Source organism: Cebus imitator, unplaced genomic scaffold, assembly GCF_001604975.1.
Source record: "Cebus imitator isolate Cc_AM_T3 unplaced genomic scaffold, Cebus_imitator-1.0 Scaffold286, whole genome shotgun sequence".
NCBI classification, from domain to species: domain Eukaryota; kingdom Metazoa; phylum Chordata; class Mammalia; order Primates; family Cebidae; genus Cebus; species Cebus imitator.
Window position 1 is genome coordinate 1329960 of NW_016107601.1, and position 13337 is coordinate 1343296.

Genomic DNA, 13337 nt, shown 5'->3' on the forward strand with positions numbered 1-13337 from the left:
CTAGAGGCAGAATAAATACTGCAAAAGAAAGCTTAGTGATCTTGAAGGCATAACAAAGAAATGATCAAAAACAGAAGTCACAAAGGAAAGACTTGGGAATAAAAAAAGAACAGTGCATATGTTAACTGTGAACTTAACTTCAAGTGACCATATATGGGTGATTGAAATTTCTCATTGAGAGCAGAAAGAATTGGAGACACAAAATATATTAGAAAAAAAAAACGGCTACGAATTCTCCCCATTTGATGTAAACTATAAACCCAAGAAGTATCCAAGAAGTTCAATGAACACCAAACAAAAGAAACAGAAGCAAATCATAATAAAGCACACCATAATCCAATTTCTCACAATGAGTCATGAACAAAAACCACGAAAAGTAGCCATAAAAAAACATATTACATATAGAGGAACAAAAATTAAGATGGCAGGAGATCTCTCATGCAAAACAATGAAAGCCAGACCATACACTTTGTGTATGTATAGGTTTTGTATGCCAATTATTCCTCTATAAAACTGCCCTAAAAACTGGATACTGATGGTGAAATAAGCATAAACATTTATTAAAAAAATCATACTTTGTATACTTAAAATGAGTGAATTCTATAGTATGTAAACCATGCCTCAATAAGGCTATTAACGTTGGGAGGTGGAGTGCCAATCATGTTTTGTTAGACTGTGGAAATCTTATCTTACATTACGGTAATAACATATTAAGTATAATATCATTTTGAGTTCAAAAAATTTGTTGTGGCTGGGCACGGTGTCTCACGCCTGTAATCCCAGCACTTTGGGAGACTGAGGCAGGTGGATCACAAGGTCAGGAGTTGGAGACCAGCCTGGCCAAGACGGTGAAACCCATCTCTACTAAAATACAAAAATTAGCTGGGCACAGTGGTGAGCACTTATAACCCCAGCTACTTGGGAGGCTGAAGCAGGAGAATCACTTGAACCCGGGAGGCGGAGGCCGCAGTGAGCCAAGATGGTGCCACTGTACTCTAGCCCGATGACAGAGCAAGACACTGTATCAAAAAATAAAAATAAAATTGTTGCGTTTGTTTCTTATTTGTTTTGTTGTTGTTAAATTGGCAAATTTAGCTAATTTCCACTGTAAATGCTAGCTACAAAATGCATCCTGGGGAAACTGAAAATATCTGGCTACTACTTCAAACTATGATAGCTTGTTAAATATTTTAGTAATTTAAATATATCAGAACATGACAATGTTCAACATCTGCTTTCATTTAGGAAAAAAATCTAAAGGGAGTTAAGATCTTCATCATACATCTACAAGTTTCTGTATGAGGTGACACAACTGTATATAAACACATTAAAAATAGCTTAAAACTACATTCTTTATCTTCATAATCCACAATATGAACTTTTCAACAAGCAAATCCAAGAAGTAAATGTTAGTATTTCTAAGTATTAACTACAAATTACATTAGAACAGGTAAATGCTTTAGAAATTTCTTTCAACTATGTGGAAAACTATTTTATACCTATTTCACTAATTCAGTATTTCATCGTGGTATGATTAGGCAACTTTAATTCTGAAGAAATCTCCTCTTACAAAAATTAGTAAATTTCTCAAAATGTGAGGCAAAAAAAAAATTAAAAAAAAAAAAATATACCTCATTCAAAGTAGCAACAAATCTGCAAATTTCAGTAGTATAATCATATAGCCACAAAAGAAACCAGAGTATGAGATGAACCACAAATAGCAGCATGCAGTGAAAAATTCAGAATAGCAAATGATGTTATTAATCATCCATGTTCATCTTTCATCATGTCTAGTCTTCTATTAATGTCAACAGTATTTCTCTCCCTGGTTACTTAAAATTTAGTTTATGGTCCAGTAGGAGCCTAAAGAATTAAAAAAAAATGTCTTAAGAGTTAAAATACTTCTAGACCAGGTGCAGTGGCTCACACTTGTAATCCCAGCACTCTGGGAGGCCAAGGTGGGCAGATCACGAGGTCAGGAGTTCGAGACCAGCCTGACAAACATGGTGAAATCCCATCTCTACTAAAAAAAAAAAAAAAAAAAAAAAAAAAAAAAAGAATTAGCCAGGTGTGGTGGCATGCACCTGTAATCCCAGCAACTCAGGAGGCTAAGGCAGGAGAATCACTTGAATCTGGAGGCCAATGTAGGCAGATCGCTTGAGCCTAGGAGTCTAAGACCAGCCTGGGCAACACAGAGAAGCCCCATCTCTACAAAAAAATAAATAAAATAAAACAAAATAAAATAAGCTGAGCATGGTGGTATGCACCTGCAGTCCCAGCTACTAGGGAGGCTGAGGTGGAAGAATGTATATACATATCTATCTCAAAAAAGGGAGCTACGAGGAAATAAAAGAAGGTAGAGTAGAAGATGGGCATAGTGGCTCACCCCCGTAATCTCAGGGAGCGACACGGGAATAAAAAAAGTAGAGTAGAGGCTGGGCATAGTGGCTCACCTGTATAATCCCAACACTTTGAGAGTCCAAGGTGGGAAGATCGCTTGAGGCCAGGAGTTGGAGACTAGCCTGAGCAGCACAGTGAGACCCTGCTGCTTGCAAAAAATTAAAAATTAGCTAGGCATGGTGGCACGTGCCTGTACTCCTAGCTACCCAGGAGGCTGAGGCAGGAGAATTGCTTGAGCCTAGATGTTTGAGGTTACAGGGAGCTATGATCACACCACTGTACTCCAGCCTGGGCAAGAGAGAGATCCTGTCTCAAAAATAAATAAAATAGAATAGAAATTTCAATCAAAGCCTAAAGAAGGTAGTACTAGAACTCAGAGAAAAAAAAGATAAATACTCGTAAAAAAGAAAAGAAAAAACAGCTAAATGACAGAAGCAAGCTCTTTTGTTATATAATAATTTGGCTGGTTTTTTGTCCCTGGTTTCTGGAAGGCAGACTCTTAGTCTAAACCTCTGGAATTTCCCCTACCGATAGGAGTGCCTTTGTTATTCATAGTGGACACCTCAGACCACACCTGATAAGGTGACTCACGGTGGGCCTCTAGACAGTTTCAGGATGGGAGCTGGCCATGCCAGAAGGAGTGATCATATCTTTAGGGGGTTTAGGCTTTGAGCCATATATCAGCCTGGCCTCCTGACCTAGGGAGGGGCAGAAGGCTAGAGACTGAATTCAATCATGTGGCCAATTATTCACCTGAATCACACCTACGTAACAAAGCCCCAGTGAAAACTTTGCACACCCAAAGCTCAAGTGAACTTCCTGGTTGGTGACAGACATTCATTTGTTAGGAGGGTGATGTTTGAGATCCTCTCAGATCTTGTCCTTCATGTTTATTTTCTTTTTCCTGCAGTGAGCCATGAAGGTCCTAATTTGTATCCTTTATAATAAAAATGTAATCCTAAGTATAGAGCTTTCCTGGGTTCTATAATTTGTTCCAGCAAATTACTGAGCTGAGATGCTAGTAGAAGTCCTGGAATCTGTAGACAGTTGGTCAGAAGTACATGTGGCCTTGGAAAGTCCGTTTGCTGCTTGCTTACAAAGTGAGGGCAGTTTTGTGGGGGACTCTGCTATAAAACTATTAAGTTTAACCTACCTCTCAGTCGTTACCATCAGGATTATTATATCATTATCAGTAATTACCTTAAATGTTTCTCTTTCTTTCTTAGAAATGGAGTCTTGCTCTGTCACCCAGGCTGAAATGCAGTGGTTCAGTCACAGCTCACTATAGCCTCAAACTCCTGGGCTCATGCAATTCTCCTGTCTCTGCCTCCGAGTAGCTGGGAATATAGGTGCATGCAACCTAACCTGGATAGCTGTCTTAAACTATTAAATTAAAAAGCAGAGACTGGCCAGATATGAGGACTCGCACCTGTAATCCCAGCTCTTTGGGAGGCCAAAGCAGGCAGATTACTTGAGGCCAGGAATTTGGGACCAGTGTGGTGATCACGGTGAAATCCTGTCTCTACTAAAAATACAAAAATTGGCCAGGTGCAGTGGCACATGCCTGTAATTCCAGCTACTCAGGAGGCTGAGGCACAAGAATTGCTTCAACCTCAGAGTGGGAAGCTACAATGACAGAGTGAGACTCTGTCTCAAAAAAAGAAAGAAAGAAAAAAAAAAGTAGAGACTGACGGAATGGATCTTCTAAAACAGGATACATCTAAGAGACTCATTTGAACCCAAAGGCAAAACCAAAACAAAGTGGGGGTAGCTGGTTTAAGATCAGACAAAATAGACTTTAAATTAAAAATTGTTATAGGAGGCCAGGTGTGGTGGCTCATGCCTGTAATCCCAGCACTTTGGGAGGCTGAGGCAGGCAGATCACGAGGTCAAGAGACCGAGACTATCCTGGCCAACATGGGGAAACCCTGTCTCTACTAAAAAATACAAAAATTAGTTGGATGTGGTGGCGTGTGCCTGTACTCCCAGCTACTCAGGAGGCTGAGGCAGAAGAATTGCTTGAACCCAGGAGGCGGAGATTGCAGTAAGCCGAGATTGCGCCACTGTACTCCAGTCCAGCCTGACGCCTGGTGACAGAACAAGACTCTGTCTCAAAAAAAAAAAAAAATTGTTATAGGAGACAAAGAAGGACATTATAAAGGAGTTAAGGTAGAGATAAAGGAGTCAATTCATCTAGAAGATGTAAAAATTGTAAACATACATGAACCTAGCAACAGAGCCCGCAAATATATGAAACAAAAATTTACATAAATGAAGGGAAAAATATAGACAGTTCTACAGAAACAGTTAGACATACTACCATACTTCCAATAATGGAAACAATAGAGCATGATCAAAAAAGAATGAAAGAAAGAAAAATAGTAAGTATTGGTGAGGATCTGAAGATACTGAAACCCACTTTATACACTACTGTTGGAAGTATAAAATGGCATAAATGCTGTGAAGAATTGTTTGACAGTACCTCAAAATCTTAGACATAACTGCCATATGACCTAGCAATTACACTCCTAAGAATATACCGCCAAACTGAAAACAGATGTTCAAGCAAAAACCTGCACATAAATGTTCATAGCAGCACTACTTACAATAGTCAAAAGGTAGAAAGAATCCATACGCTTGACAAATACATCAACCAAATATGGTAAAGGTTGAGTATTCCTTATCTAAAATGCCTGGGCCCAGAAGTAGCTCAGATTTTGGAATGTTTATATTATACATACCAGTTAAGCATCCCTAATCTGGAAATCTGAAATCCCAAATCCAAAATACTTCAAAATGAAAATTTCCTTTGAGCATCAGGTTAGGTGCACAAAAGGTTTTTGAATTTTGGAATATTCCCACAAGTGGAATACTATTCAGACATTCAAAGTGACTGAAGCACTGATACACACTATAACATGAATGAAGCTTGAAAACAATATGCTTTTACTAACTGAAAACACTGAGTAAAAGAAGCCAGGCAAAAAAGATCACAAATTATATAATTTCTATCATATGAAATATCTAGAGTAAACATATCTGTAGAGAGACAATTAGTAGCTGCTAGCAGCTGGGAGGAAGCGGGGATGGTGAGTGACTGCTTAACAGTTATGGGTTTCCTTTTGGGGTGATGAAAATGCTTTGAAACTAGGTAGTGGTGATGGTCACACAACATTATGAATATACTAAATGCCTCCAAATTTAGTAAAATCAAAATGGTTAAAACAATAAATTTTATTCTATGTATATCTTATCATAATTTAAAAAAATCTAGGCAAAGGTTTTTCTTTCAATTACTAAACCAGAACCAGATATAGACAAAAATACGAAAAAGAAAGGATATACAGTACATACCTGTTAATGCTGCTGGTTTGGATAGTGTACTATATTGATTTTGTGTAGATATCATACTTTGACGTGGACTTAGTGTTGGTGATGCAACAAGTGAAAGTTCTTCAATAATAACACTGCTTTTGGGATGATTCTTGGGGAGTTCATTTAATCTTTGCTCTAATGAATACTTTAAAAGGTCCAACTTCTGACTTGATTCATTAAATCTTGCTTGAGCCTTGCACAGGGAAAAGACAATTGTTGTCACTTAAATAATCATATACTTTGAATAATGCATTTATTAAACCAAATAAAAATTTTTATTTAAAATTACTTCTGAAAGTGCTTTTCTGTCTGTTACTTTTCCTGAGCCAAGTAATTTCATTACATTCTTTGCACCTTCTGCTACTGCAAACTCTATCCTAAAATGATGCCTTAATTCTTCCATCCGAAGTTCAAGAGGACTTATCACAGGTTTTGCTAGAAGGGAAAAGAAAAATTTAATTGCACCATTTATTTGACTTTCTAATTTGTAGTGATTAAAATTGTGAAAAGAAATGAATTATTACAAAATTACAGTAAGTTAGTCCTTACATCAATAAACACTGAAATAATAGTTGATATATGTTAAAATTCAGAGCCTTTCATTTTTGTCATTACACATCTAAATTACAAATCTGAAAAAAAGATTTTAGAACTGAAAGATATCCAAATATTGTAATATGGGGAGACTGAAAGTTTCTACTCCTACTCTTAGCAACTAGCTGTAATGATTTCTTCTGGAATTGAACAAAACAAAAGAAAACAAAGCCATAATCTTAAACAGAAAACAGAATTTTTAAAAAAATAAAGACTAGAAGTATTTGATAATCAATTTAAATGAAGAGATACTTTCTAGATCAATATCTTCTTGAAACAAAAGGGCCAAATATCTAAAGCATCTATCCAACTTAAGTGTGTAAAACTCAAGATGAAAAAAAAAAATAGTAATAATAATGCTTCCTCCCCCTTAACTGTGAACCACTGCCCTGTTCCTACATAAGATTATTTAGCACCATATGCTCATAAGAAGGAGAAGGACAATTTATTCCATCACCATTATCAAAAGCCAATTCATTAGTCTGGACTGCCTGAAGAATCTGCATTCGTATGACTTCTATTTTTGTCTTGCTGTCCTGGAGCAGTTGCTGAGCTGTACCATGAAGTTTCCGATCCTATTTAAAAAATAAGTTTGAAAAATAAAGCAAATAAAGGGAAAAATGAAACATTTTCATATCTTCTAAACAGATCATGTGATATATCAGCAAGTGAAAAACAGTGTTAAAAGAACTCTGTTAGCATTATAATGCTATAGATTTACAAAAAAAGAGCCATAAAACTTAACGGGGTAAAGTTTGTGGAAAAACAACTCCATTAGTTAAGACAGTATGGGAGAAAAGTAAATATTACAGCTGCGTTTTTTTTAAATTTATTTTTTATTGTATATATTTGTGGTGTACGTGATGTTTTGGTATACATACACATAGTGAAATGATTATTACAGTCAAACAAATTTACCAATCCATCACCCTCTACAGTTACTCGTTTTTATGTGTATGGTTTTATGTGTGCTTAAAATCTATTCTCTTAGCATATTTTCAGTACATAATATTAACTACAGTCCATGCTATATAGTAGATCTCTGTACTTATTCATCCTACCTAACTCTAAATATGTACCTTTTGACCTACTTCTCCCCATTTCGTCTTCCTCCCTATTGCTGGTAACCATATTTTACTCTCTGTTTCTATTTTTTTTGTTTTTTTTTTTTTTTTTTTTTTGGATTTCACAGATAAGTGAGATCGTACAGCATTTTTCTTCCTGTGTCTGGCTTATTTCACTTTGTATAACGTCCTCTGGGTTCACCCATATTGTCAATGTGGTAGTACCCACCCCCCCGCTTCATTTTTGAGATGGAGTCTCGCTCTGTCGCCAGGCTGGAGTGCAGTGGTGTGATCTTGACTCACTGCAATCTCCGCCTCCTGGGTTCCAGCAATTCCCCTGCCTCAGCCTCCCAAGTAGCTGGGACTACAGGCGCGCACCACCACACCCGGCTAATTTTTTATATATTTTAATAGAGACAGGGTTTCACCATATTGGCCAGGATGGTCTCGATCTCCTGACCTTGAGATGCACCTGCCTCAGTCTCCCAAAGTGCTGGGATTACAGGTGTGAGCCACTGCGCCTGGCCAGTATCCCTTTTTTAAAGCTGAACAATATTTCATTGTGTATATACACATATATATGTATGCATGTGCACACACACACATCGGCGCGCGCACACACACACACACACACACCCCACACACACACAATATCTTTATCCATTTATCTGCTAACAGATACTGTAGGTTTGAATCTTATTACTATTTTTTTTTTTTTTTTGAGAGAGTCTCGTTCTGTCACCCAGACTGGAAGGCAGTGGTGCGGTCTCTGCTCAATGAACCTTTGCCTCCCGGGTTCATTCGAGTCTGCCTCAGCCTCCCAAGTAGCTGGGATTATAGGCAGCTGCCATCATGCCCAGCTAATTTTTATATTTTTGTAGAGATGGAGTTTCACCATGTTGGCCAGGTTGGTCTTGAACTCCTGACCTCAGTTGATCCACTTGCCTTGGCCTCCTAAAGTGCTGGGATTACAGGCAGGTGCCACTGTGCTGGGCCTTATTACTATTTTTTTAAAAATCAAAATCCAAATTCACATTTGTAATTTTCTCATCTTTGCTTTACATAAAATAAAAAGAATTTTCCTTTACTATGATCAATAACTCTCAGACTCAGAAACACAGTATGAAATGAATGCCTCCATAATTAAACCTAAAAACCTAATCACAGATAGTATTTGTGTTCCAATTAATTATGCTAAGAGAGGTAGAAAACAGCATATGTCAACACTGGTGACAATGAGAAAGGTCCCTAGAAACACTGTAATGTCAAAAAATGAGACCCTTCTTAATAAAGCAGGGGAGAAAGTTATAGTGTACAGACTTTTGTCATCTCTTAAGATTTCAAAAAAAAAGCTCTGAATTAAGTGAACTAATATTAATGCCTGATGTGGTTTGGACATCTGTCCGTCCAAATCTCATTTTGAAATGTATTCCCCAGTGTCTGGAGCAAGGCCTAGTGGGAGGTATTTGGGTCACAAGGACAGATCTCTCATGAATTGCTTGGTGCTACCCTCACGGTATGAGTAAGTTCTCATTCTATGAGTTCACGATGGTTGTTGAGCTGGTTGTTTAAAAGAGCCTGGCACTTCCTCCTCTCTCTCTCGCTTGTTTTCTCTGACCAGGTGACACGCTGGCTGCCCTTCATCTACCATCATGACTGTAAGCTTCCTGAGACCCTCAACAGAAGCACATGCCAGCGCTATGCTTCCTGTACTGGCTGCAGAACTGTGAGCCAAAATAAGCCTCTTTTCTTTATAAATTATTCAGCCTCAGATACTCCTTTACAGGAACACAAATGAACCAACGCAATGCCATACCTTTCTTTAGTTCCAGTAACACTGAATGTGGGTGACAGAAGGAATTGTATGCCAAATAATGACCTACTTAAAGATGTCAATGTCCTAAGCCTCAGAACCTTATTAATGTTACCTTACATGGCAAAGGAGATTTAAGGTAGCATATGGAATTAACGTTGTAGATCACTTGACCTTAAAATACAGAGATTATCCTTGATTATCCAGACAGGCCCCATTGTAATCACAAGGGTCCTTAAATGTAGAAAAGGGAGGAAGAAGAGGTCAGAGTGATGTGATGTAAGAAAAGCTAGACCTGCTATTGCTGGCTTAGAAGACAAAGGAAGAGAATCAGGAGCCAAGAAGTGTGAGTAGCCTCCAGCAGCTGGAAAAAACAAGGAAATATTCTGCCCTACATCCTCCAAATGGGAATGCAGTCCTACCAACACCTTGATTTAAGCTTAGTAAGATCCACTTCAGACAAAATAACAACAAAATTATAAGATAATAAATTTGTTGTTTTATGCCACTAAATTTGTGATAATTTGTTACAGTAGCTATAGAAAATTAAGAAAATATAAAAAGAACTATCAAAAGTTAATGGCACCTCCTGTTTTTAGAGTTGCATTAGTTGTCAAAGACTGGTAACCACACACACATACACACAAAAATTGATTAAGCATCACGTTAGAAAGCACTTATTCATAAGAAAGGACAATCTTTGCATATTATTTAAGCATCGGTTTTAATCACTATTATTTTGGAAATAAAATAGCACGCAATCAACCTAGAGACTAACGTCTCTTAGAACCCAAGAGACAGGCTTGATAATGGCAGTATTACTTCAATAAATCAAATACACACTATATGACCCTGAATAAAGAAGCAGATAGAGGTTGGGGATAAGGGGAATAAAAGTATGCTGAAATATACTCTGTTGAATACCAAACTCAGTAATATACCATCGAGGAAAAAATAACTGCGAATTTATGAAATTTATAATTTGTCCTATTTCTTTCATATTCCCAAAGTCAGTCATTTAGAAAATAACTTCTGGCCAGACTGCTGCATAATGACATTTAGGTCAACAATGGACTACATATACCTATGTTTAGACATATTTAGATATGCAAGTACTTACTATTGTGTTACAATTGCCTACAGTATTCAGCATAGTCACATGCTATTACCACATGCTATATAGCCTAGCACTATCTAGGTTTGTGTAAGTACACTCTTATGTTATCTGTACAGTGATGAAATCGCCCAGTGATGCAGTTTTCAGAATGTATCCCTGTTGTAATGCAATACATGACTGTATTTCTTTGCAATTAGACTAGAATAAAAGTATTCCAAAGCTCATAATTTAATGGGATAAATGTATTTTGCAATCAGACAAACTTAAGCCCAAATCTTATTATATATAAACTTGGACAAATTATCTATTTTCTGAAAGCCTTAATTTCTTGCATAAACTATGTAAATGGGGGTACCACTATCTTAAATATAAAACTTTTGTAAGCATTAAACTAAAATTATATTGCCTAGCACATAATTGGCATTAAAATGCTCTCTTTTAGGACAATAAAAATAATAAGTGTCTTATTTCAATGAAGTTCTAATGTAAAAGTATAAATATTAAGTAAACCATATCGTATTACTCTTCAATTAAGCTACTTCTTTTATTATTTCATTGTCATGCAAAATGACAGTAGTTCCATTATTTTACGTCTTTGGAAATACTCCTTTCTTCACTATTTCAGTTCAACATGCAAGAAACAGCACTTGTAAGTGTTTTATTTTAAAACTAACTGAATTTTCCCACAGAAATTTCTGGAAGATCTGCACCGATGTCAAAGTATGATGAAATTTTAAAAACAGACTTTGGATGTTATCACAGGCAATATACAGTTATTACATAACAGTTTTATGTTTTCAGGCATTCAATGGAATTTTTATTGAGCACATAATATGTACAAGGCAAGACATAAGGTAGGTCTGGAGTATATGGGCTAGTCTACATATTGGAGAAATACTGACCTTTATGCTGATAAAAACTTTGAGAAGGTTTTTACATATGTTAGGTTGAACTACATGAAAATGCCAATGTCTGACTGATTTTGAACTAAAAAACGGCAATTTTTATATGGCTCAACCTAATAGACTAAAGTAATGAACTATTAGTAACTAGCACTCAACAATACTAGTAATTGTATTTGGAATAAACATTTTATAATTATAAAAATAACTAAAAATTTATACTGTTTTCAAATTATATGTTTTTTATTTTACAAAAAAAATAACACTTGGTTTCGCAAGCGATAGTGGGACATTATAACCCATTACATCAAACAGACAACTTTCAAATAAGCCAATCTTTGTTCTTATCAGTGCCACCTAGGTAATAAATAAACCAGTCGTTCTTTTTTCATCATATATTTATGATAAAGTAACATATGGGAAGTAAGCCATAAATTACATGCCAGACTCGGTGAAAATACAAATATTAATTAGAATGCTACCCTATGAAGCTTATAATATGCTATAAGATATATAAATGATTATAACATGCGCTAGGAAGTTAAAAGCAGCCAAAGAAAATTTCTAAGAAATGTGGAATCAGGCCAGGCACAGTGGCTCATGCCTGTAATCCCAGCACTTTGGGAGGCCAAGGTGGGCAGATCACTTGAGGTCAGGAGTTCAAGACCAGCCTGGTTAACATGGTGAAACCCTGTCTCTACCACAAATATAAAAAATTAGCCAGGTATGGCGGCGCCCACTTGTATTCCCAGCTACTCAGGAAGCTGAGGCATGAGAATCATTTGAAACTGGGAGGTGGAAGCTCCAGTGAGCCAAGATTGCATCACTGCACTCCAGCCAGGGCGACAGAGTGAGACCCTGTCTCAAAAAAAAAAAAAAAAGAAAAAGAAAAAGTGGAATCAATTTTTGTTGAGGGAATCCAGAAAGGTTTCCTGGGTTATTATAATAAATAAGTTCGGCATAAGTCAAGGCTGGAGAATTTCTCATGTTAAGTGCTCTTTAAACAACAAGGAAAAAAAATAAAAACAAACTCCCACTAAAGAACACAGGGGCACTTTTGGAAGTAACTTGATTGTTGTGATGGTATCCCGTGTCCATACATATGTATACAAATATCCAAACTAATTGAAATGTGTAACTAAATATGTGTAACTTTTTTCTATTATCAATTAGATCTCAAAGGTTAAACAAACAAGACTGGAGAATTGGGGGCTGGGGAGACCTGGATGGACAATTTGGTATATCTATAGGTAGAAGCTTGGGGAACCCTTAAAGCTCATGCAAGATGCTAGAAAGAACCCCAAATTTTGATAAATACCTCGGTTTATCGCCTGCATATATAAACAGGAGACATGTCTTTTTTTTTTTTTTTTTTTTTTCTTTCTTTATTTTCCCTTTTCTTTCCTTCTCTCTCTTTTTTTTTTTGAGATGGAGTCTCACTCTGTCACCCAAGCTGGAGTACACTGGTGCAATCTCGGCTCACCTCTGCCTCCTGGGTTCAAGTGATTCTATAAACAGGAGACATGGGCAGGCACAGTGGCTCACGCCTGTAATCCCAGCACTTTGGGAGGCCCAGGCAGGCGTATCACTTGAGGTCAGGAGTTCGAGACCAGCTTGACCAACATGGCAAAACCTGTCTCTACTAGCAATACAAAAAAAAGTAGTCAGGCATAGTGGCATGCAACTGTAATCCCAGCTACACGGGAGGCAGGCTGAGGCAGGGGAGTCACTTGAACTTAGGTAGCAGAGGATGCAGTGAGCAGAGATTGTGCCACTGCACTTGAGGAACCTGGGTGACAGAGCAAGACTCCATCTCATAAAAAACCAAAACAACAACAAAAAAACCAAAAGGTATGTCTTTAATATGTCTTATCAAATCCTCAGAGATCATTCCAAAGGGGGGAAAAAAAACGATGCTGCTTAAAGCCACACTACCAAATAAGGAAATAGCAAGCTATACTATTTATGTAACAGGGTAACATAACTGCATCCCATGCCTCAGATCTTTGTACTGACAATAAAAACATGTTAATCATAAAAGGGATAATATGAAAATAATTATAGTATACACA

General features: G+C 37.0%; 1 protein-coding gene across 7 annotated transcripts in view; it reads right to left on the reverse strand.

The window, feature by feature from the left end:
• Positions 1 to 13337, reverse strand: part of PKN2 (protein kinase N2) — a 151859-nt gene that overhangs the window by 49336 nt on the left and 89186 nt on the right. For all 7 annotated transcript variants that reach the window (XR_005195948.1, XM_017501957.2, XM_017501958.2 and 4 more), the window contains exons 4-6: positions 6827 to 6944; positions 6065 to 6210; positions 5755 to 5968 (exon numbers count right to left, since the gene is read on the reverse strand). Coding sequence is in view for 6 of the 7 variants with exons in the window: in XM_017501957.2 (XP_017357446.1) it covers positions 5755 to 5968; positions 6065 to 6210; positions 6827 to 6944 (478 nt within the window). In the remaining variant the exon portion in view is untranslated. The remainder of the gene's footprint in view (positions 1 to 5754; positions 5969 to 6064; positions 6211 to 6826; positions 6945 to 13337) is intronic.